The following is a 22,249-nucleotide window of genomic DNA, read 5'->3' on the forward strand; positions in this document are numbered from 1 at the left end:
TAGGTGCGAAATATACTATTTCAACCCTGTCTTGTGTTGAAGCACAATCGGGATTTCACCTGTTGTTTCCTTGGAAAGTCAAGATTGAATAAAAAATAAACTGTATTTACGTATAAATAGCATTATTTTAATTTTACTGATTACGCATATCTTGCAAAGCATAAACAGAAAAAATGTGATCATCTCTCCAACGCAATCGGAGTGATACCGGTACTTATAGGCTAGGAAGGTATACCTATAGGCCTTGGACTAGGCAGGTGGCAGTCTGCACCCCCGATAAACATGAACAGGCAACAATAATCGATAACTCCATATATGATAACAATATACAGTTTTTATTTTGAAAAATCATTCAACAACCAGTTTCATAACTTTAAAAAGAAACTAATTCAACGCAGTAACTGTAAAATATTCTAAAGCATCGTAGGCTGTTCTACAAATGTTAGCTTACATTCAACCAGAAGAATACCGTAATGATGATAGTTTTTATTACAATTTGTTCAAGATTAAAGCAAAGATTTTCTCAAAGAATTATTGCCAGAATCACTACCGGTACTAAATGAGATCAAAACAAAATTTATAAAATGTCAACAGTCTTGTGGTCTACAATAAGCTATTCTAATATGGAAAATCGGTTTATTGATAGAATATGTTCAATTTTATAATTAAAAATTCACTTTTGAAATAAATTTTTCCATATGGGTAACAAGATAGTTTGAATAAAGCTCAATACGAATAATTTTAGACTTCCATATTTCTGAGTAGCAGATAGGTTAATTGTATCACATTAGTCCAGGTTTTTACAAAAAATGCTCAAGCATGAGAAATTACTGCACTGCTCACAAAAATGTAGATAACTTGTTAACTTGATATGTAATTTCAAGTATCCATGTCTTTTCTCAATCATAGAAATATCTTTATTATCGCTTTAAACTTCCGTTGAGATAATGTACATTGAAATTATTCTGCAAACTGTTAACCTCAGATTAGTGACAAATTCATTTTTTAGAACTTTCAACATAATTTTTATTTAATTAAAATATTTCTATGGTAGATGCTGCATTTTCTTTTAGAAATCATGGAGCAGTATAATTTAAAAAAATAAAACAGTATAAATAAATATTTGACAAAATGGAAAACACTATCTCTACTACAATAAAAATTCTAAAAACGTTAATGTTAATATCAGACTTATTTCACATATTTACACATTCCAAAAGAATTATTCACAATAATATTATACAACAAACATTCAATAAAAATGTTATATTCAATTAATTGGCACTTTTTTGTGAAACTTTGTTCTTTATAAAGCAGAACTTTCTTTGATTTGTTTGATTAACTTAAAATGTCAATCAAATTATATTTTTAAAATTCTTTCATGATCTTTTATAGGGTCTCAAGTAATGATTATCATTATCATAAACTTTCTCTCGCACCTATAACAAAAGATTGACTTCACAAGAAAATAGAATCAATCCTGTCTTCAAATTATAATGCATGTTCGGATAACAACTTGATAACTTACTTATTATTCTAACAACTTCAATACTTGAAGTTTAATTCTAATACTCCAATACACAGAGCCTTGAGCATGCAAATGTGATGATAGTATTAAAATTGTGAATTATCTCGATGAAAATAACTGTACACTTTCGGCTTTATCAATAAAACAGGTTAATATTTTTATTGTGTGATACGGTAACAATAATATCGTAATTATAATAATCACGGAAATAATTGTATTCTATTTCGTTAATACTGAGCATTTTGCATATTTGAGATTATCGTTTGATTGACACTATTTTTCTATTTCTACACTTTTTTATTGTCAGAAGTTCGATTATTGTACTGAATGTTACATAATAATTATATTATTCAGGATCATGAAGAGAAAGATAGATCGATAATCTAAGATTTATGTTGAATATAAAGTTGATTATATAATAATATTGTCGTGTCTAAGTTGGTGTGATGTCACCTTGAAGTTTTCCAATAACATGCTTGACCCAGCCTTTTGAAGCACATGTATTCTCGATTACGGTTGAGGCGACCGAGCTGGAATCACCCTCGTCAGCTTCACTTTTTACCGCAATATTATTCGTAGACGGTTTCACAATTGAATCACAAGTTGGTGATTTTGGTAAATTCCAAATGGGTTTTAAATTAGTTGGTTTGGCAGGAACAGGTGGTGGTACTTTGGCTATTTTTGTTGCAACCTTCATTTGCGGCTCGAATCCATCATCAGGATCGCTGAATACGGCACTGTCTCTGTACAGATCTCCATCCATGGTCGACTCCATTGCCTCGAAGCTGCGCTCGTAGAAACTATCTGCAGAGCCGTCGCTCTCTATAGTGTCTTCTTTTTTCGGAGATGAAACGACAGAGGATGAAGTTTGGCGTGTTGAGTTGGAAGCCACACTTCCGCCATAACCAGATGTCTTATCTCCATCGCTCGATGACGTGAGGTTGGAGACAAGTGATAGAACTGAGTAAGGTCTGATACCCAACAGACTAGCAGCTTTCTTCGATGGAGTGATTGATGGAAACAGGACTCGTGGATCAGCATAATCGGATCCCTGAGCAATTCTTGCACCGAGTCTTGAGCTGCCTTGCTTATAAATTGGAGAATCACTGCCTTCTTCCTTTCGGCTCTTCAGCTTTGCCAACACCTGCATCAAACGGCTTCTTTTTTCTAGTTCAGTCTCATCGAGCATCTCCGAGCTGACCCTCAAGCTCGCCAATTTACTACTGACACTGGATATAACATGTTTCAAGGCAGCTTTTGTGACTCCTGGCCTGTAAATTTTATACTCTGGATGAACGTGCAAATTCTGCATGCTGACAGTGTAGTCGGTAGTGCTGTCATCCTCGGTTGTGTAGTCAGCAGGGTAGCGATGCCTCCAGCCATCCTTGTCCTGCTCCATGTACCTGTTGATGTGGTCGAGAGTGAGATCGTGTGCCTTGTCGGATGCGATGGTGACTGGCCGCTCAGGGGAGGTGACTGGCCGGGGGGCGTGTGCCAGAGGGAAGCTGCGGGGCAGTGAGCCGGACTTGTGGCTGGTTGGGCTGGCAACGGCGAGGTGCTCGTGTTGCTGACGCAGCCAGACGGCCGGTGACGTTGGCGACAGACGCAGCATGCTGCACCCGACCACTGACTCATCTGGAGAACTGTTCTGGCTCGAAAACGACTGCGAACGCTTCAGGCTGCTCTTGTTCTCTTTCAACAATCGCACACCTTGCCATACATGCTCGAGGTTCTCGTATTCTGTTCGCTGGCCCAAGTTTTCTTGATCCGACCAACAGCTTCTCAGTGATCTACAACAAATAATAATAACAGCACTTCAATTAATAATTCATTATTCATGTTTTCTAATATTCATATTCTTACGGTTATTGTTTTCGTACATAAATGGGTTGCAGGGATATTGAATTGCTCTTTCAAATGCTGACTGGGGGAGTGTTCTCTGATACAAGAGTGCTTATCATTTTTCATAGCTCCAAGTTATTTTCATATAGTTTAATAAAATAAATTTTCTCGGTATCATAACTCACATATTCAATTTATTGAATAAGTTATACCGATTTTTAGCGTTATACATATCTCATTCAAACATTATGGGAGTTTCCAAGTCATTTTCCCCCCGCATGTTGTTCCTTATTTCGAACTAATATTAATCTAAAGTTGTGGAAGAAATATTGAAGGAATCGCCTCTTTTTCCTTTTCCAATATCATTTTAATGATAAGCGATTTTGTAAAAATGGAGAGATAAATAAATTAATAGAATCTACAAATCTTTTGAGGGGTTTGAACGATTGAACCCTACAGAAACACACATATTGAAAAATAAAACATACAGGAAGAGATTACCACTGCTACACATGGATTCTTACAGAAAGGAAAGAAATGTTATCGAGATAAGGGGACATCATAGATACTATGAAAAATACACTATGTGAACTACAACCTAAGTTTTTGTTAACTGGTCGTTAACTGTTTGGTATGAATGTAGGCATTCATATAGGCTTATGAGTTTCAAGTTTTGAAAAAGGAAGTTATACTAGACTGTAATTACACTAGTTGAATGTTAGAAAGCTTATAACGCTGGATTCACACATATCAGTGCCATTGAAAGTGACCGACATTGTTAAAATATAATATTTTTAATTAGTATACTTTAAAATTAATTAGGCATTTTAATTAATCCCCACTCAGGAAGGCCATTAGAACTTATGGGAATAATATTCTCTCTGTACTGGTCACTATTACTGTTACTGATATCTGGGAATCCAGCTATAATGTTTTAATCAGTAACTAAGTTATAGTTAGATTCACTTCCAACTGTCAGCACCCTTATGAAATAACATTAATTCTTTTCATCCAGCCAATGGTGACAGTTCTACAAGCATCTCACTATAGTGAGGTCCACGTCATTGTTTGTTTAGCAATGGTATTGCTATCCTTGTCCATCATTCTACAAAGCGGATAGCGCTATCTCTTTCTCGCTTTGCTCTCTTGCCAGATCGTCTTTTAACAATGTAGAATTAATAATTAATTAACAAAATACTTCATCCTAATAATGAAAATTCATTATGAAATTATTGGAAAATATAATTTCTTGCTTAATAAAATATAATTTATTATTTTAAACGAGAATGAACAGTTGATATTACATTAATAAACCTGTATCTCCTACCGTCTATAGAAGGCATTGACAAGACAAAGGCTCGGCAACGTTTTTCTCCTATCTTTCTCCACTGCCATTATAACGTGGACCGCACTATATGTATATCAATGCAATGGTTCATATTCCCTTGTTGCAAATTTTTAAGCAATACCGCACGCTACCTTCATTGACGAACACTATTTCACCCTCGTTGGTCCAAACACTGCCTACAACATAGGCCTACCTGGTGATTCTATGAAAAGCTGTTGGAATGTTAAAGCGATTGTTACCTATTGAACTTGTGACTCCTGAAGGATGATCGAATGATGGCAGGATCGTCCTCTTCGTCGCTGGTCTCAGCCACTGGACCCCTCCGTTTCCACATGCGTTGTTTGCGCAACACCCGTTGGAACTCGCGGTTCTGGTTGAGCAGCTGACTGATCATCTCCTCGATTGTCCTCTTCTTTTTGGCGGCTTGAGGCTTCTCTGTCCTAAGATCGGTCTCCGATATGTGCAGTTCGACTGGTGTCATGTTGCAACGATTGATGAAACAATTGGGCTCAGACTTACGACGAATGGTTCCACACCGATCCTGATAACAAACATAAATCAATCAGAATAATTGCCATTCATTGATAGTTCTTATTTCATATTTTCACTGTGAAATGTAGTCTTTATAATTGACTGGATAGAATTATAAATTAATATTCGTCCAAGTTCTTATTTAGAAGTTATTAGTTACTATTTAGTTTTCATTTAATGATACTTATTTAGAAGTTCTTATTTCCAAGTTCTTTTTCCCTTAAGTTCTTATTTCAAATTTCCACTGTGGAATGTAAACTACATAATAAACTGAATAGAATTTTTAATTAATATTCCTTCAAGTATATTAATGAATTTGCCCTTTTTAATTGAAATAACTAGCATACATTTTTTATTATTAAAGACACGACCGGTTTAGGCTTTTTCTATATTATTGTCAAAATGAAAATCTTGTCGTATGATCTTATCTAGCCACAGACATGATCGTTTCTCATGAAAAAAAGGAACTAGTTACTTCACTATTGAATACCGGTACCTATCTCTATAGTGATAAATAAAAAATACAGATAAATAACCGATAGAGAACTTCAAAATACATAAAATATACATACAAAGTGCCAATTGCACAAAAATCCGGTTAAATTTTAACCGTGATTAATTACACAAGAACAAATCAAAGAAGGCCTTTTTGATAAGACAGCATCTCTGATTGGTTCTTGTGAAACTAATCACGGTTAAAATTAAACTGGCTTTTGTGCAACCGACACTGAAGTGATTTAACATTATTTACTTCATCAAAAAGTATAAGAAATGTGCGTCAATAATATTTTAAACCAGTGGTTTCTCCAATGAAATTTACCATTTAACATAATCTCATATGGGATAAAAAATTAAACACAGAATTTTCACAAGCCTTAAACTTTCTTTTTAGACTGTTCACCGTTGAAAACTGTAAGAGGAACTTATCAATGCATTTCAATGAATCCATCCTATTATTCTTTCTTCTTTCCTGAAACATGATTCTGTCTTTCATCCTCCTTCTCCTCCAGATTAAAAACAAATTAAAAAACAGTAGTTGGAATGTTAAATTACCTTCAAATTTTTTAATACACCTACCGTAATTTATATTAAATAAAAATTAGAAATCCAAGTACCCATTTGAAATTTTCCAATCACATGTTTCGACTATATAATGCCATTATCACGTCACTATTATATAGCCAAAACATGTCATGATTGAACAATTTCGAAAGGGTACTTAGATTTCCAATTTTTATTTATATTTAAAGAGTAGCCCTAAAGAAAAAAGACGTACATTTTTCATGAAAAATCTGACTATGTGCGATGCAGGAAGTACAGAGAAAAGAGGTTAGGTTGGATAATAGAGAGCTATTCTTGATAAAAATATTAGCGATATTTCCTTAATTCAAGATATTTTTCTACAAGACTTCATCTTGTAGTAATGACAAAACCTGTCCTCTTATTTATTTAGGTCCTTTTGATTTTATAAATGCCTCATACAAATGACATAGGTTATCGTACATATATACATTTTTATTGATAGGGTAGTTGATTTTCAAATAAAATATTTATTTACAGTTCATTAATAAGCTTGAATACTTACGACGGTTGTTTCGGGGGAGACTAGTTCCTCATTTTCACTATTCTGCCTACTCCGTCGCAATTTCTGTTGACCGACCTAGAAAAAAGATTTATTTTCAGGATATAGTTATTTGTGCAACTAGTGCGCAAAGTGACAGTTTGCTGCACCGAAAGAAACGTTCGTTGGAATGGTTTCTTGAGTGCAGCAGAGGAACTTTGCGCACGTATTTCACATTAAGTTTTTCCTACAGTTACCATTGAATATGAAAAGTGGGTAATTATGGGTAAAATTGCCTGAAATGCATCAAATGTTTTTCTGTGTAATTTTATTATTGATAAAAACCTTAATCCTAAAATCCTCGTTGTCCTTGGTTATAATATCTACTTAATAATTAGCGCGTTGTGCTTGGTTGCACCTCTGCTCACTATAGCAGCCACAGCAGTCACTGTTACCAACTTCATTTTGATTTTGCTGCACTGTTGCTCCATATAACCTACTAAGTATTTTGCGTTGCCATGTTGCAAATCTGGAGTGCAGAAAAATTTTTCCCGCACTAGAGCGGAAAAGTGATTCTTTGCGTTCTGTAATCAGTGCAGCAATGGCCACTTTTCAACGTAACTGTAGGAAAAACAAATTGCATTAAAGTTGATTGTTGTTCGTGGAATAGCCTACTGATGTGATGAATGTTCTATTTCCAATTGCATTCTACATGAATTTAGAAAAAAACAGTTATATGATTTGAAGATATATGAAGAAAATGTTATTAAAAACTCAATGTAAAAGTTCAATTTCAGTGATATTAGCCTAATTATAGCAAAATAAAGTTTTCAATAGCATAATAAAAGTTCAATTTCAGTGATATTAGCCTAATTATAGCAAAATAAAGTTTTCAATAGCATAATATTCTTCCTATCATAAATCCATAACGAAAGTTTCAATGTAATTTTGTAGTTTTAATGTTAATCAAATTAATAAAAACATCTTAGAGTAAAAATATAGTGGAGCGGAATCAAGCAAAGATTTAAGCTTCGTTCCCCGATTTTTTTTCAAACTTCAACTAGAAGCTTCAACCAGCTAGATAGCTATTTCATATATTTATTTATTTATTTATTTATTTATTTATTTATTAGAACAGTCACAAACACGATATTTGGAAAGAGAAACAGGCAATTTCCTCAATTTCTTCTCGATCAAAATATATTCGTATCTGTTGACGGTCTCTCCTTTCACCACAATGATACATTAGATTGGATTTATCCATCCATGTTAATTACAATATATGCTGTCTATTTTCAAAATATACCACAATTATAGCTTACTATAATCAATAAATTTAAATAAAGGTTCATCAATGATCGAAATGATTACTTACATCTGCGCTTGTTAACGCTCGAACCTCAATCCCCGATTAAAGCTACTTTTGCCACTCCATCATGGTTTGACCCTTCGAATCACACTTCAAGCTTGAGAGTGTTAAATTTAATGCATATATTGAAACATACCGCTTCACTGTTCGCTATCAGAGTGCGCCACAATTTAATTATGTGCATTACATTCAACACTCTCAAGCTTGAAACTACATTCGCCGCCCCACTGTGTTTTCAGTTTTTACCCATAGAAATGATAATCAATAAGCTCATTGGGCTCAAACAAAAGTAAATAGAGTAGTTTAGAATAGCCGATCAAATAATCCGTCAAAATTTATATGACGTGTTGAATTACACTAACGGCGGATATCTCGTGTTGTCTAAAATGTTAAATTCATAGTTCAATCAATTATAAAACCCTTAGTGCCGGTAGCACAACAGCCGGTTAGATTTTAACCGTGATTAATTTTATGAGAACCAATCAGAGAAGGCCTTTTAGAAAAGACGGCTTCTCTGATTGGTTCTTGTGAAATTAATCACGGGTAAAATTTCACCGGCTATTGTGCAACCGGGCCATAGTGTTGTAACATCTTTGAGATTTTATCAGATATTCTAAGAAACAAATACAATAAGATTTGTTTGTTGTACCTTAGATGGAACTACTCCAGGTTCAGATTTTCTAGTTCTAACTCGTAATCTCGCTCGGAGACCAGCTTCGGATTTCCTCCTCTCTCGTTGTCGTTCTAGGTATTCTGGAGCAGAATGTTGTCTTTTTGGAGTTCCCTTCTCTGCAAGTATTTCATCTAAAAACAAAAGACAGCAATGAAAAATAGTTGTAGAATGATTGATTATAAATTCAAATTACACTTTGAAATCGATTTGAGTAGCAGTTTACGTTTTCCAGTGCAATTATTGCACGTTCAATTTTCGATTAGATGCTTGAAGTATTGGAAGCTTGAAATCTGGCTAATGAGATTTATAAAACATAATTCTAATTGAACTCTTAACCCAGCTTGAAACTATTGCTGATAAAATGCTCAACACCTTAGACAAGACAAGGTAGGTAATAAGAAGGACAATATTATGATTAGAAAGATGGAGTATATCAAATAAAAGTTTGATCATAATCTTGGTATCAGAGATAATTCCAACCTCTATCTACCTAGGATGAAGGTGAGGAATGAATGGAAAGGACAATGCTAATAAAATAATATAATGTAGTATTATGAATTCAATTTAAATATCAATCTCAAAACTGATATTCTTAAATATGTGTCAATCTGATATTCTTGAATATAAATGTTTTGATTTTTCATTGAAGTTTTAGGTAGATTCTGAACTACCGGGAAGTAATCATTAATATATCTCACAGTTGCCTCCAAACGGGAATACCGAGCGACCAGGGAGAATAGATAGCATACTAACTGCAGAGCAAATGTCCATAAAACTCACTTTGATACAAGAGGATAAATATGGAAAAGTGAGATTAATAGTTCTTTGGGTCAGATGACTGTCAGTTATTAATTTTTCATTTATCATCATCTTTCCATTCATCCTCACACAAACCTCAAGGCTTATATGGGCATCATTTTCAGCAGCAAGTAATTTTTCCAAAATAACATAGTAATTTTGAAAAAAATATTTCGCTCATAATCAATCTTCATGAATTTGAAGATCTGTGCCTACTAATAAAGGTGTACTTTGAAAATCCATGCCACGAAAAACTACGAACTAGTTAAATGTTGAAATGCATTCATCTAAGTGATTTTCATTTTCAGAATTATAATTGGTTTTGATTGTTCCATGAAATGAAACTGTACGTACCATCTGTCCTATTCTGACCCAATTGCATGACAAGCTGGCGAGCGTGTGATGGTATAACAGCATTGTAGTTCTCCAATATCACCCTCTTCAGTTGCAATGTCCACTCCCTCTTTTGTTCTAAGCTCCTTGCCTGCAAATGCAAATCGTGAAGTGGTAGTCAATCAGTTCCACATTCATTAAAATTGATCAATCATAGTTTTTATAACAATTGAAATTTCATGAGCTTTTACTCCATCATCCCGTACCATTTTGTAATGTAAAATATATTTTCTTTGTCTCAAATTTTGTTTAAATTATAATTCAAAGTGAAATCATAAACCTATTTCAGACTTTAAAAATCTTATAAAAATTTGGTAGAGGAATAGTACAAGGAGAATTCTTAGATTTTCTCTCCCGGTCAGTGCTTTCTAGCAAAAATAATAAATTAATTGAATTCATACAAGATAATTTTTATTCTTTACAACCAAAAGGGGTTAAAATACTTTCCATAAATTTCCAGTTTGTTCAGTTTGAAGATAAAAAAGTTGCTTCCGAGAGTGAACAAAAATATAACTCATCTTTTAGAAAAAATGCACAAATAAATTTTGGGCTTTACAAAGTAATTATTGACAAAATGGATGGAAATGAGGCGACCCGAATTTTTGAACCTAGAATCTCTCCATGATAAGTATTCAAATTAATTTTTCCTAGAGTATAAACATTATGGAGTATATTTTCCTTTAAATTACCTGTAGAGTATATTGAAGTCTCGGATTGTCGAAAGGAATCACGTGAAAGCTGAGTGGCTCACCAGGCACACTTTCAATCAGCATCAAATTTGAACACTGAAAATCAGAAATAATTATTAAAATCATTCAAGTTTACTACAATAAATTAATATAACACTAATTGAACACGTGTCAGTTATAAGCTCACGAGTACAATGAACCCCATTAACACTGACACTATCTTTCAGAAAATTAAGAGGTGCACTTTCATTAAGATTAAATCAAATGTTGATAAAGAAGAATCGAAAGCTTGTTGGGATCTAAGATAAGATGCAGGTCTATACTAGAACCATCCAAGTGTTATATTTCTGATAAATTTAAAGACTTCCAACATTTCAGATGCTTTTACTAATAAATTCTTTTCCTACAGTTACGTTGAAAAGTGGCCATTGCTGCACTGATTACAGAACGCAAAGAATCACTTTTCCGCTCTAGTGCGGGAAAAATTTTTCTGCACTCCAGATTTGCAACATGGCAACGCAAAATACTTAGTAGGTTATATGGAGCAACAGTGCAGCAAAATCAAAATGAAGTTGGTAACAGTGACTGGGCTGCTATAGTGAGCAGAGGTGCAACCAAGCACAACGCGCTAATTATTAGTATTAGATATTATAACCAAGGAAATCATTTTTATTCAATTTGACAATAAATTAAGGTTTTTATCAATAATAAAATTACACAGAAAAACATTTGATGCATTTCAGGCAATTTTACCCATAATTACCCACTTTTCATATTCAATGGTAACTGTAGGAAAAACTTAATGTGAAATACGTGCGCAAAGTTCCTCTGCTGCACTCAAGAAACCATTCCGCCCTCGCCTACGGCTCGGGCGTAAACGTTTCTTTCGGTGCAGCAAACTGTCACTTTGCGCACTAGTTGCACAAATAACTATATCCAATCAAATTAAATGTTTTAATCTGAGGAAGTACTTACAGTTATATGTGCTTTGTATCCAAGGATGCCAGCCTCTTTCTTCTTAGTGATCAGAAGCATCTGATCGAATAAGAAAGCATGCCTTAAAGCTTTGGCTCCAGCCATACGAAAAGTTCCTTCAGCACAAAGTTCCCCAAATGTCGTCAGATCCTCTCCCTGTGAAAGATGTCAAGTTCTCATTAGAGTCACATTGCCAATTCAATAAGTTATTCTCAATTATAGCAATAAGAATTCATATCAAATAATATCAGAGTAATAAACTAATACATAACATTCCAAAATACTTAAGGATAAAATAACAAAAACCAAATTGAGATTAATAAAATCGTGGGTGAAATAAAACTATTATTTTAATATTGAGAACTGAGTTGGCTGAATCACCAATTTTGGAAATATTAATTATTTATAATTGTGTAAAAACACAATTACTTGACAATTATTATATTATTTTTCTGTACATTTATATTTTGTTTATCAAATACTTGGATTATTGATGAAATTCAACATCCATAGATTATCATCCATCAACAGAATTGTATCATTTGTACTGCTGTTATTAGATTAAAAAATGTATTTCTTATTTTTAGAACTCGTGGCTGGAGCTCAAGGCTTCTTTTTCCAGTCACGACAAAAACTATTGTATTTAAATATGAACAAGAATATGTTGCTGCTGGGTTCACTGAAGGTTTATTTATTGACGTTGCGTTCTCTTAGGTTATATCCTTTCATATATTTGTATCTGAATTTTCATGATAAATAGACAGATGCGTGACAACAGTAGGAAATTATGAGTTTCTAACCATAAGTGCTCATATACTTAGTTTGCAAAATTTATGGAAAATTGTTTGCTCACCCGCCAGTCAAGCAGAAGACTTTGAATTTCCTGCACTCTGACAGCATGCTCATGCTTGCGTTTCATGTCATTGATGTGATGGGCGATCGCTGTCATTGTTGACAACGCATCCAGTATGTCTCCGTATCCAGCGGCTTCAGGTGAATATTGCTTCACAATATTCTGCCAACAACACACAAATACAAATAATAAGTCATGACAAATAGTAAGGAAGACAACGATAATATTGTTTTACAATATTTTACCAAGAACACATACATAATAAGTACCTTTTGATAAATAGTGAGGGAGATAAACGTTAATAACACTGGAGATTCTCAGTGTTCCCTGTCTCTATATTTTGGAAATGTGTGTGTATATTAGAAGGTGTTCACTACAGACTATTAACAAGACGCATGAATAATAATATACGGCGTGAGAGTACCTTCTCTGAGTATCAAAGATTGACCTTGTATGAAGAAAAACTTAGTTATATTAGTTGAAAGATTCACCAAGTACTACCAATTCGGTTGCGGGAAATATTAAGGATAAAGGAGTTTAAACGAAGTTTGAAATTATTTCTGAAGAAGGAGTGCTTTAATAGTCTGAAGGACTATTTTGACTACTGTAATAGAGTCCAATACAAATTGTAACTATTATATAATACTAGATATAAATTTCATGTAACAACCCTTTGCGCTCGAAAGCACTGTTTATAGTTTGTCCTCAGTGCTCGGATGGCCAGGACTGCTGGCCGCTGCCATTTCCGCGTCAGGTCGTATTTGATTTTTCTATAATGTCCTCACAGCTCGAATGGCCAGCTGTACTGACCAAGACTGAATTCGTCTATTGCTCGAATGTCCAGTACCACTGGCCATGGAACAAACACATCATTATCTAGAATTATGTTTGCATTATTATATGTGGTGAGTGCTGAAACCTATCGGCCAACTCGAGCACAAAAAGAGCATGTGGTTTTATTGAATTCCGTTGCAAACACAGTTCATAAAGTGAGGTTATTTACATCAGTGTATATGGTGATATTGCAGTGTTTATTGTACTGATTTATGTTGTAAAATGTTATTATTGTGTAAATAGTATAAATATGTGAACATAGTGTTGTTTTTGGACAGTTATTTTGACGTTTTATAGGCCTAATATTATATAGGACAAATATTGTTTTGTGATTCTGAAATTGATGAAGATAGTGGTTCAATTCACAACAGTGACATTGCTTCAAATATAGGTGAAGAATTTGAGAATTTAATACAAGATGAAGAAGACAATTATAAAAGATTTAGAAGAGAATTTAGAAGATTTAGAAGACAATTATAAAGAATACAATGATCACGAAATAGAGTCTAATGAAGTTACAGAAGATGGAACAAATGAGGAAGTGAGTGTATTCGAACAATTACAAGAAGTTGAAGAAATGGATGCTTTTTATTTACTGCAAAACTTGTACTAGCAATCCTGGACTGCATATTTGTGTTTGTTTTGAGAAGTACCATTCAGAAAAAAAACTTAAAGACTAAGATACAAGAGAAAAAGTTTTTGTCTGGGTGTAACATGGCTGGAAAGTCCTACTTTGTAACTATATATTTAGTTATCTGTGTTACAAATGACTGTATGAAATTTTTATTATGCAAAAGTATGTTTATTGCAGTTTTAGTAAGGCTAAATAAAAATGAAGTTTTAACTGTCCATTGATTGTTATTTATTAATTTGTTTTGAGCGTGCACATAACACAAAAGTCATCTAAATATAAATAGGAGCTAGTGGGGATACAAACAAGTATGGTGGCCAAGCTAACAATGAAAGTAGCGTGTCCAGCTGTACTGGCCTTTCGAGCGCCAAAGCCAAATCACGGCAAGAGAAACACAAGCTGTCTGCAATCTTTACATGGCCAGTACTATTTGACTTTCGAGCGCAAAGGGTTAATTGTATCTTGCTTTTGACGACCAGACGTAATATATGTCTATCAATCTATTTGTCTAAGGGAGAAGAGAGTGTAAGAAAATTAATAAAAAACATCGACAGCTTTCTAATACGCTTTTTAAATGTAAAAAAATGAAAATAGAGCTTCATGTTCTAATTCTACTCCATAATAGTCTAGCTTTGTTTTGTTCTGTTTCGGGGAAACTTTACCAGCGAGTTTACGTTGATTTTTATGTAACATTTATACAAAATATTCAACACAAATAATCAAAAGAGACTGGTCATTAGTTTCTAATCTATACAAAATATTCAACACAAATAGTCAAAAGAGACTGGTCAATGGAGGTCGGTCACTGGTCATTAGTTTCTAATCTATACAAAATATTCAACACAAATAGTCAAAAGAGACTGGTCAATGGAGGTCGGTCACTGGTCATTAGTTTGTTAAGGAATCAACAAAATTAAAAGCCAAGAGTCAATTATTGAAAATTGAGATATTGTCAAAAAATCTACTTTATTTTAATTAAAATTATTATTTTACAGGAGCATTCATTCGTGTTTGCTCACACATCATCAGCTGTAAGTTACTGTGTGAGCACACACGAATGCATGCTCCTATAAAATAATAATTTTTATTAAAATGAAGTGGATTTTTTGACAATATCTCGAGTCACCGATATTCACTCACTAACATAATCAATCATTGCATTGAAAATTACTCACAGTTTACATCCTTATTTCAACGCCATTGTTTTTAATGTAGTATTAGTCGATTTTTCAATTGATATGATGGAGAGAAAATTAATATGATGGGCGAATTTCCCAAAACACAAAGAGAGCACAGAGGATTAATATGACTCACTTGAAGCAGTAGATGATACTTGAGTATCCTCTGGACAGGCTTCAGCAGGTAGGATCCAAGGGGTAGAGTGTGCTGCAGAGCTGCTTGTCGTTCTCGAAAAAGTCTCACTGTACTTTCTTGGCGCATCAGCTCAGTTAAAACGCTCACCGTTCTGAAAATATCGAGAAGTATTAGCCTCAAAAACATAACATAATCGAACCTAAAGCTTGAAGAATCAACACATCAACTGTAAGTTAGACAGTCCCATCATACAAGCAAAATCTGAATTGGTAATTATGCTACTATCGTTCTATTCTAAAATAAGTTATAATAAAATGAAAAGTTGGAAAAAACACAAGCAAAATTATATAGGCACAACCATGGATAAAAGATACACTTAATACAAACATTATTTGTCTAGGCATAACACTATGTAAAAGCAAATGTTCTGATATTTTCAATGACGTGATGATAATGAACTGGTATTTCAACAATTTTAATAATTAGATAGAATGCATTTTTTTTCATTGGAAGTCAAAATTAAGATAAATTGTCAATTGCACTATATTGAGCACTTTGAATTAGTGTTTGAAACGATGGTTTTGAGTAATAAACTCATTTTTAATAGTGTTTCTATTATAATATTAGTCTATTATTCAACTATTATATATTGAAATTTCTTCTTTGCGAAGATCTGACAAAAATTTCATTTCCCAAGACCGACCTTGAAGAGTTTCTAATTTTTCGGTCGTATTCGTCTAAAAGCTCTTATTCCCAGCTGAAGATACAAGCTTTATGTTGAACCGTCTACCTAGACATGATTCCGATAATGCCTCTCAATAGGAAAAAATTGTTTGTGAATGCTTGACGATTTTCATAATTGTTGTGACTTACCTTGGGTAATTGGTACAATAATCAGTGTAGATTGCGAATCCCGAGTTATTGTTGACAAAACACTTTGCCACTCGTACTGGATTCAGGCCACATTGCTCGAGCTGACTTAGGAACGCCCTGAAACAAGCACAATAATTTATATGAAACCGATAAATTTTAATAAAAAAATAAAGAAATAGGAGAAGGGAGTAGGCGCAGGGATTCATCAGTAAAAGGCGAATTTTTCAAATATATATATTTTGTTTCATGAACATGATTTAGTATTATTGATTCGAATTGAAAGGAGTTGATTTGTAAAAGTTGAATTACTTCTAATTTAAAAAATATATTTATTGAATAATATTATCATAGAAGAAATAAATCAATTATGATAAATTTACAAGGCCGATAAATTTTAATAAAAAAATAAAGAAATAGGAGAAGGGAGTAGGCGCAGGGATTCATCAGTAAAAGGCGAATTTTTCAAATATATATTTTGTTTCATGAACATGATTAGTATTATTGATTCGAATTGAAAGGAGTTGATTTGTAGAAATTGAATTACTTCTAATTTAAAAAATTAGTTATTGAATAATATTATCATAGAAGAAATAAATCAATTATGATAAATTTACAAGGCCGATAAATTTTAATAAAAAAATAAAGAAATAGGAGAAGGGAGTAGGCGCAGGGATTCATCAGTAAAAGGCGAATTTTTCAAATATATATTTTGTTTCATGAACATGATTTAGTATTATTGATTCAAGTAGAAAGGAGTTGATTTGTAAAAGTTGAATTACTTCTAATTTAAAAAATTAGTTATTGAATAATATTATCATAGAAGAAATAAATCAATTATGATAAATTTACAAGGCCGATAAATTTTAATAAAAAAATAAAGAAATAGGAGAAGGGAGTAGGCGCAGGGATTCATCAGTAAAAGGCGAATTTTTCAAATATATATTTTGTTTCATGAACATGATTTAGTATTATTGATTCGAATTGAAAGGAGTTGATTTGTAAAAGTTGAATTACTTCTAATTTAAAAAAATATTTATTGAATAATATTATCATAGAAGAAATAAATCAATTATGATAAATTTACAAGGCCGATAAATTTTAATAAAAAAATAAAGAAATAGGAGAAGGGAGTAGGCGCAGGGATTCATCAGTAAAAGGCGAATTTTTCAAATATATATTTTGTTTCATGAACATGATTTAGTATTATTGATTCAAGTAGAAAGGAGTTGATTTGTAGAAATTGAATTACTTCTAATTTAAAAAATTAGTTATTGAATAATATTATCATAGAAGAAATAAATCAATTTGGATTGAAACTTTATGTTTATTTTTAGAAAGTATTCACACATTATCATATAACTTGTCGTATAATCTTAATCTTCATCGTATAAAAAAAATAATATCCTTATAACTTAAGTGTGGAGGAAAGGCAAGCCTGAGACTATTATAAAACACTAGACCAGTTAGACTCGGTAAAGCAATTGAAATATTAAACGAGAATAAAAAAAACTGTTTTTTTAAATTTAAGAAATCTCAAAGAAAACAGGCAGGACCCTCAATTGTTTTGAAATTGTGAATAGAATTTTGATTTGAATAAGTTGTGACAAATATTTTAGTATGACAATATACTAAGATACTAACGATTGTGATTACCATAACATTTTATAAATAAAATGAGCAAGACTAGAAAAATTATTTCACTATTTTAGGTTGGAAAATAGAAACCAGTTTATTCAAGACAGTCGACGTGAATAAAACATTTGAAAAAGTCAAGCCATGATTTATGAGGGGAACTGATGAAAGTCAATTTGATAACAACCAACAAAACCAAATGATGGGTGGCAGAATGATTCAACACTTTGCTTTTCATAGCTAGTTGAGTTGTTTGACTTTGATCTATCTTTTGAAAATTTCACTGAGCTTATTTACTATAAAAGTAGGCTATAGTAATATATTATTGTTAAGTGACTCTGAAAAATACTACAACAGAAATAACAAGAAACATGCATTTTTCAGCATCGTAGAATATACTATAAGAAATACAAAGAAGATGATACCTACTTTGTAAAGTATCATTGAATAACTTTATCAACTGCTTGATTTCGCAGACTATAAAAGTAGAGTAGCTAAAAATGTATGGTAATGAATTGTGAAATTGAATACAACTTACTTGAGGATAAACTTGAAACTATTAACAGATAAGTTCTTTCCAGTACAAATTGTACTGGAACTATAAAAACCTTGCCTCTCCTTGAACACTATTTTATTGTAAGGTACTTTCAACATAAACTTATCTTTATCAAAAACCCTTTAGGCCTTTTGGCGCTTCAAGTGTAGAACAAAGTTTCCAGACATAACTTGATAAATCAATCGAATATCTTGCTCATCTGTGATATGTGATATCATAATCGAGTTTTCAAATATTGTGATGGTATAATTAGAAATAAAACTATTTAAAGATATAATATAAGGAATAAAATACCTGTTGAAATGGAAAATTTCTCGTATATTGTTGAATAAATCAGCCAATTGTGATTTGCTGACTGCACAATCAGGACTGCTCTCCCACCTCTCCAGATACCCCTGCAAAATTTTACATAGCCTAAATTATAGAAAAATTTCGACAAAAATATCAGAGTGCAACATGAATAATCTATATAATAGGCCGACTCAACATAACAATTTTATAATGTTTTATAGCTATCTGATTTTTTTACAGGTTCAGTCTAGTTATATTCATATTTTACCTCAATTTCTTAACACACTTCATTCAAAATGCATTATTTAGTTTAAAGAGAACCTGTAAATTATTCTAAAATTCACCCACATTTATTGTCAAAATTGTTCTAATAGATTTTTTTCCAATCTGGAACTTGGTACGATTCGAGTTTACCTGACATTTTTTACTTACATTTTTTACTTACAGGGATGAAATGAATGGAACGCTTTCTCGCCCTATTGCCTATTCTCCTTTGAAATTGAAATTTTTACTTGCCAAATAATTTTACAGACATTTCTACAGTCACAAAATAATAACAATAATAAAGTTAAAAAAGTACAAAATTTTAGAAGTATACAGTACAATGTAATTAACAAGATCATGTGATAATATTAATAATAATAATAATAAAATTTTGGCTCTACTGGCAAAAGTAACACTTGAGCGCCAGTAGTGAGTTTAATTAAAAAGTAATATTATGTACATGTACAAGAACAAAAGAGTACAAAGTTGAGAAAGTCAAGTTGTTATTAGACAAAATTAACAGAAATAGAATAAAAATAATATAAGAATAGAAAGAAAATTGACAACAAACAAAGTAATCAAGTAATATTGAAGTTTTTTTTGAGAAAGGACTGGTAATAAAATGAATTGGGATTCTATTTGCAAAGAATTCCATAAAATACTGATTTTATTTTGATTTTCATCAACATTGGTAAAGATAATAATTAACTGCATGTCGGTCGGTATCAAGTGTAAAAAACATGAGTGTTCGGAATGGGTCAGGAAACAATCATTTTTTACTAATATCATTTCAATTACAAAATAGCTTCAATATGTCTACTCTTACAAAACTATATGTTCGTCCTAATAGGGAATTGAATGAATTGGGCAAACTCACAACAATGACTTGCTGCAGATCGGATACGTAGACGCCCTCAGTCTCGAGGATCTCCATGAGCACGCGGTCCATGTAGCTGAGGTGGGGGTCGAAGTAGCGTGGTCGGGGGTAGGGGGGAGACGGCGAGCTGATGTATGAGCATGGGCTGCACACGCCACTGTCTCCTGACACTGCAACAAACACCATGCATTTACAATCCCACAAAAATCTAAGGAGACTGAGAACAATCAATGAGATTGGATCAGTTTAGTTAAGCTGTACAAACACTAGCTGAAATGATAGAATGTGTCATCATCTACATGATACAAAATTAGATTTTTTCATTTGACCAAGCAGTGATGAAAAAATGGAAACTACCAACTAGATTCGCAATAGAAATTCATATCCACATAAATGTGGTTAATAATCATCTCCTAATCTTGTTTAGGTTTGATTGGTTGGCTATATGTGTCAAAAAGGCTTCTCATGGAAATGTATAACAAGATTTTTACTTGCTTCATGAATCTAGACAGAATTTCTTGCTCTGCATTGAACATATCACTCTATAAGCAATATCCATTTGAAACATAGTTTGAAATTAGGTGTAAATGTTTTTATTTTTATATCAGCACTTGAAAATGGCATGAAATCATTCTTCCAAATAATGAAGAAAGGGGACTGGTCTATTCAATTAAAAAGTAATTTGGACTATATTTAATATTGATCCCGCAATGCAGCACAACACTTACTTTCATTTACTAGTTAGCAAGACTATGTATAGACTACCTAGTCTACTCGAATGACTGATCAGTCACATGATCTTGTTCAATTACTGTTAACAGCACTGACCTAACCGCCGCTGTAATGAGCACAATTCCAGTTACTCAACTTCTTCCAAACAATTTGTGTCTTCCGATTTCCGCTATACCATTTGATCAATGTTAATTTACATTCATGAATAATGTAAACAATTGCATGTTGCAATGCGACGACATAGTGTGGATAACACATCATTAGTGTGCGGAGGACGGCTGGTGATTGGGAGCGGCACATCACGACACGACACGACACCGATTAGGAATCTGTCGTCGGACGCTTGATGACTGCATCTAGACGCGCGCGTCTGGCCGCTTTCTTCACGGGAGCCCGACGTCTTGGCGTCTCTCTCTCTCTCTCTCTCTCTCTCTCTCTCTCTCTCTCTCTCTCTCTCTCTCTCTCTCTCTCTCTCTCTCTCCCTCCTCGCTAAAGCGAATAATAACTCACTACACTTCATTCAATAATTATTGCTCACTCAATTGCCGACTTGAGGGAAAGTACAGTGACGACTAGTTGAGTTGTTCGATAGAAATCTTTGAAATGAAATTAATTTCAGGGCTAGCTAAAGCAGATCGACTAAAGTTGAGCAGACAGACGAGATCAAAGGAAATTATAGTGGAAATCAGTTTCTCAGAAGTAATTTAATTTCACTTTCTTGGATAGAAGTGGAATAAATATACAAGATCCAGATATTGCATAGTTATACTGGTTAATGGTAAACAATTCTACATTGCATGATTCTAGGCACTAAGATTTATTCATAATACGAGTGAGTATACGAGAATTCCTAGCTTCACTAACTCAAACTATCGAATTCAAGCTACTTTGTATACGGTAACACTGTATATTGGTAAACAATAATTTGAGGAAAAATGTGAATGAGATTGATGTTTAAATAGGATAACAGTCAATTTTTAAAACTACAGTAATCTTGTTTGAATTTCATTCTTGGTGACTCTTCAATAGGAAATTGTCAGTAGAGGAATAGAAAAATCTAAAAATAAAATAAAAGGGATTTTAAATTTACTTCGTAGTTTTTCTTATCAAAAACACAAAATTGATAGAAATAAATTAAACCTAAAAAGCATATTATTGATTCATTTGAATATAATTTCAAACATGAATGGAATACGGTACCTACTTCGGAGTTCTAGACTCCTGGAGAATTCCATAAATCAAAATCTTTTCTGAAACTATTATCCGAAATAGGTTGATTGAGCTATTTTAAATCGAGTGAACTAAAACTGGAGAGAAATATTGAATTAGCAACACTCCATCAACTTACACACCTCAATAAAAATACCTTACACCATTCCTGAACACTGCCGCACTTCATTACATCTTACACCTTGTATTTTATATGCTGTTTGTGTTATTAGCTCATTAACCTGGTTACAGCTTAAAGGTATTTGTGCTGTCCATTGATTAGAATTTATTATACACATGAACAGGTCTGGAATTGCTCACACAAATTGGTAAGTTTAACATTACCATGCCGAACTGTGATTTATGCCACTTATATATTATTCAAAATACGAAAGTAGCAAAGCCTCTTATAGTATACAAATATAAGCTGCATATTCCACTATATCTATCCGAAACTTCTGACGAAATACTGATTA

General features: G+C 32.9%; 1 protein-coding gene across 2 annotated transcripts in view; it reads right to left on the reverse strand.

The window, feature by feature from the left end:
• Window positions 1-314: 314 nt before the first annotated feature.
• Window positions 315-22,249, reverse strand: part of LOC111045520 (pleckstrin homology domain-containing family G member 1) — a 139,813-nt gene continuing 117,878 nt past the window's right edge. For both annotated transcript variants that reach the window (XM_039425188.1, XM_039425189.1), the window contains exons 3-14: window positions 19,833-20,002; window positions 18,695-18,795; window positions 16,213-16,329; window positions 15,340-15,490; window positions 12,561-12,722; window positions 11,708-11,863; window positions 10,733-10,828; window positions 10,005-10,134; window positions 8,829-8,983; window positions 6,835-6,909; window positions 4,958-5,259; window positions 315-3,318 (exon numbers count right to left, since the gene is read on the reverse strand). In XM_039425188.1, coding sequence (XP_039281122.1) covers window positions 1,962-3,318; window positions 4,958-5,259; window positions 6,835-6,909; window positions 8,829-8,983; window positions 10,005-10,134; window positions 10,733-10,828; window positions 11,708-11,863; window positions 12,561-12,722; window positions 15,340-15,490; window positions 16,213-16,329; window positions 18,695-18,795; window positions 19,833-20,002 — 2,972 coding nt within the window. In that variant the 3' untranslated portion in view covers window positions 315-1,961. The remainder of the gene's footprint in view (window positions 3,319-4,957; window positions 5,260-6,834; window positions 6,910-8,828; window positions 8,984-10,004; window positions 10,135-10,732; window positions 10,829-11,707; window positions 11,864-12,560; window positions 12,723-15,339; window positions 15,491-16,212; window positions 16,330-18,694; window positions 18,796-19,832; window positions 20,003-22,249) is intronic.

This window comes from Nilaparvata lugens, chromosome 3 (genome assembly GCF_014356525.2).
Source record: "Nilaparvata lugens isolate BPH chromosome 3, ASM1435652v1, whole genome shotgun sequence".
Taxonomy (NCBI): Eukaryota; Metazoa; Arthropoda; class Insecta; order Hemiptera; family Delphacidae; genus Nilaparvata; species Nilaparvata lugens.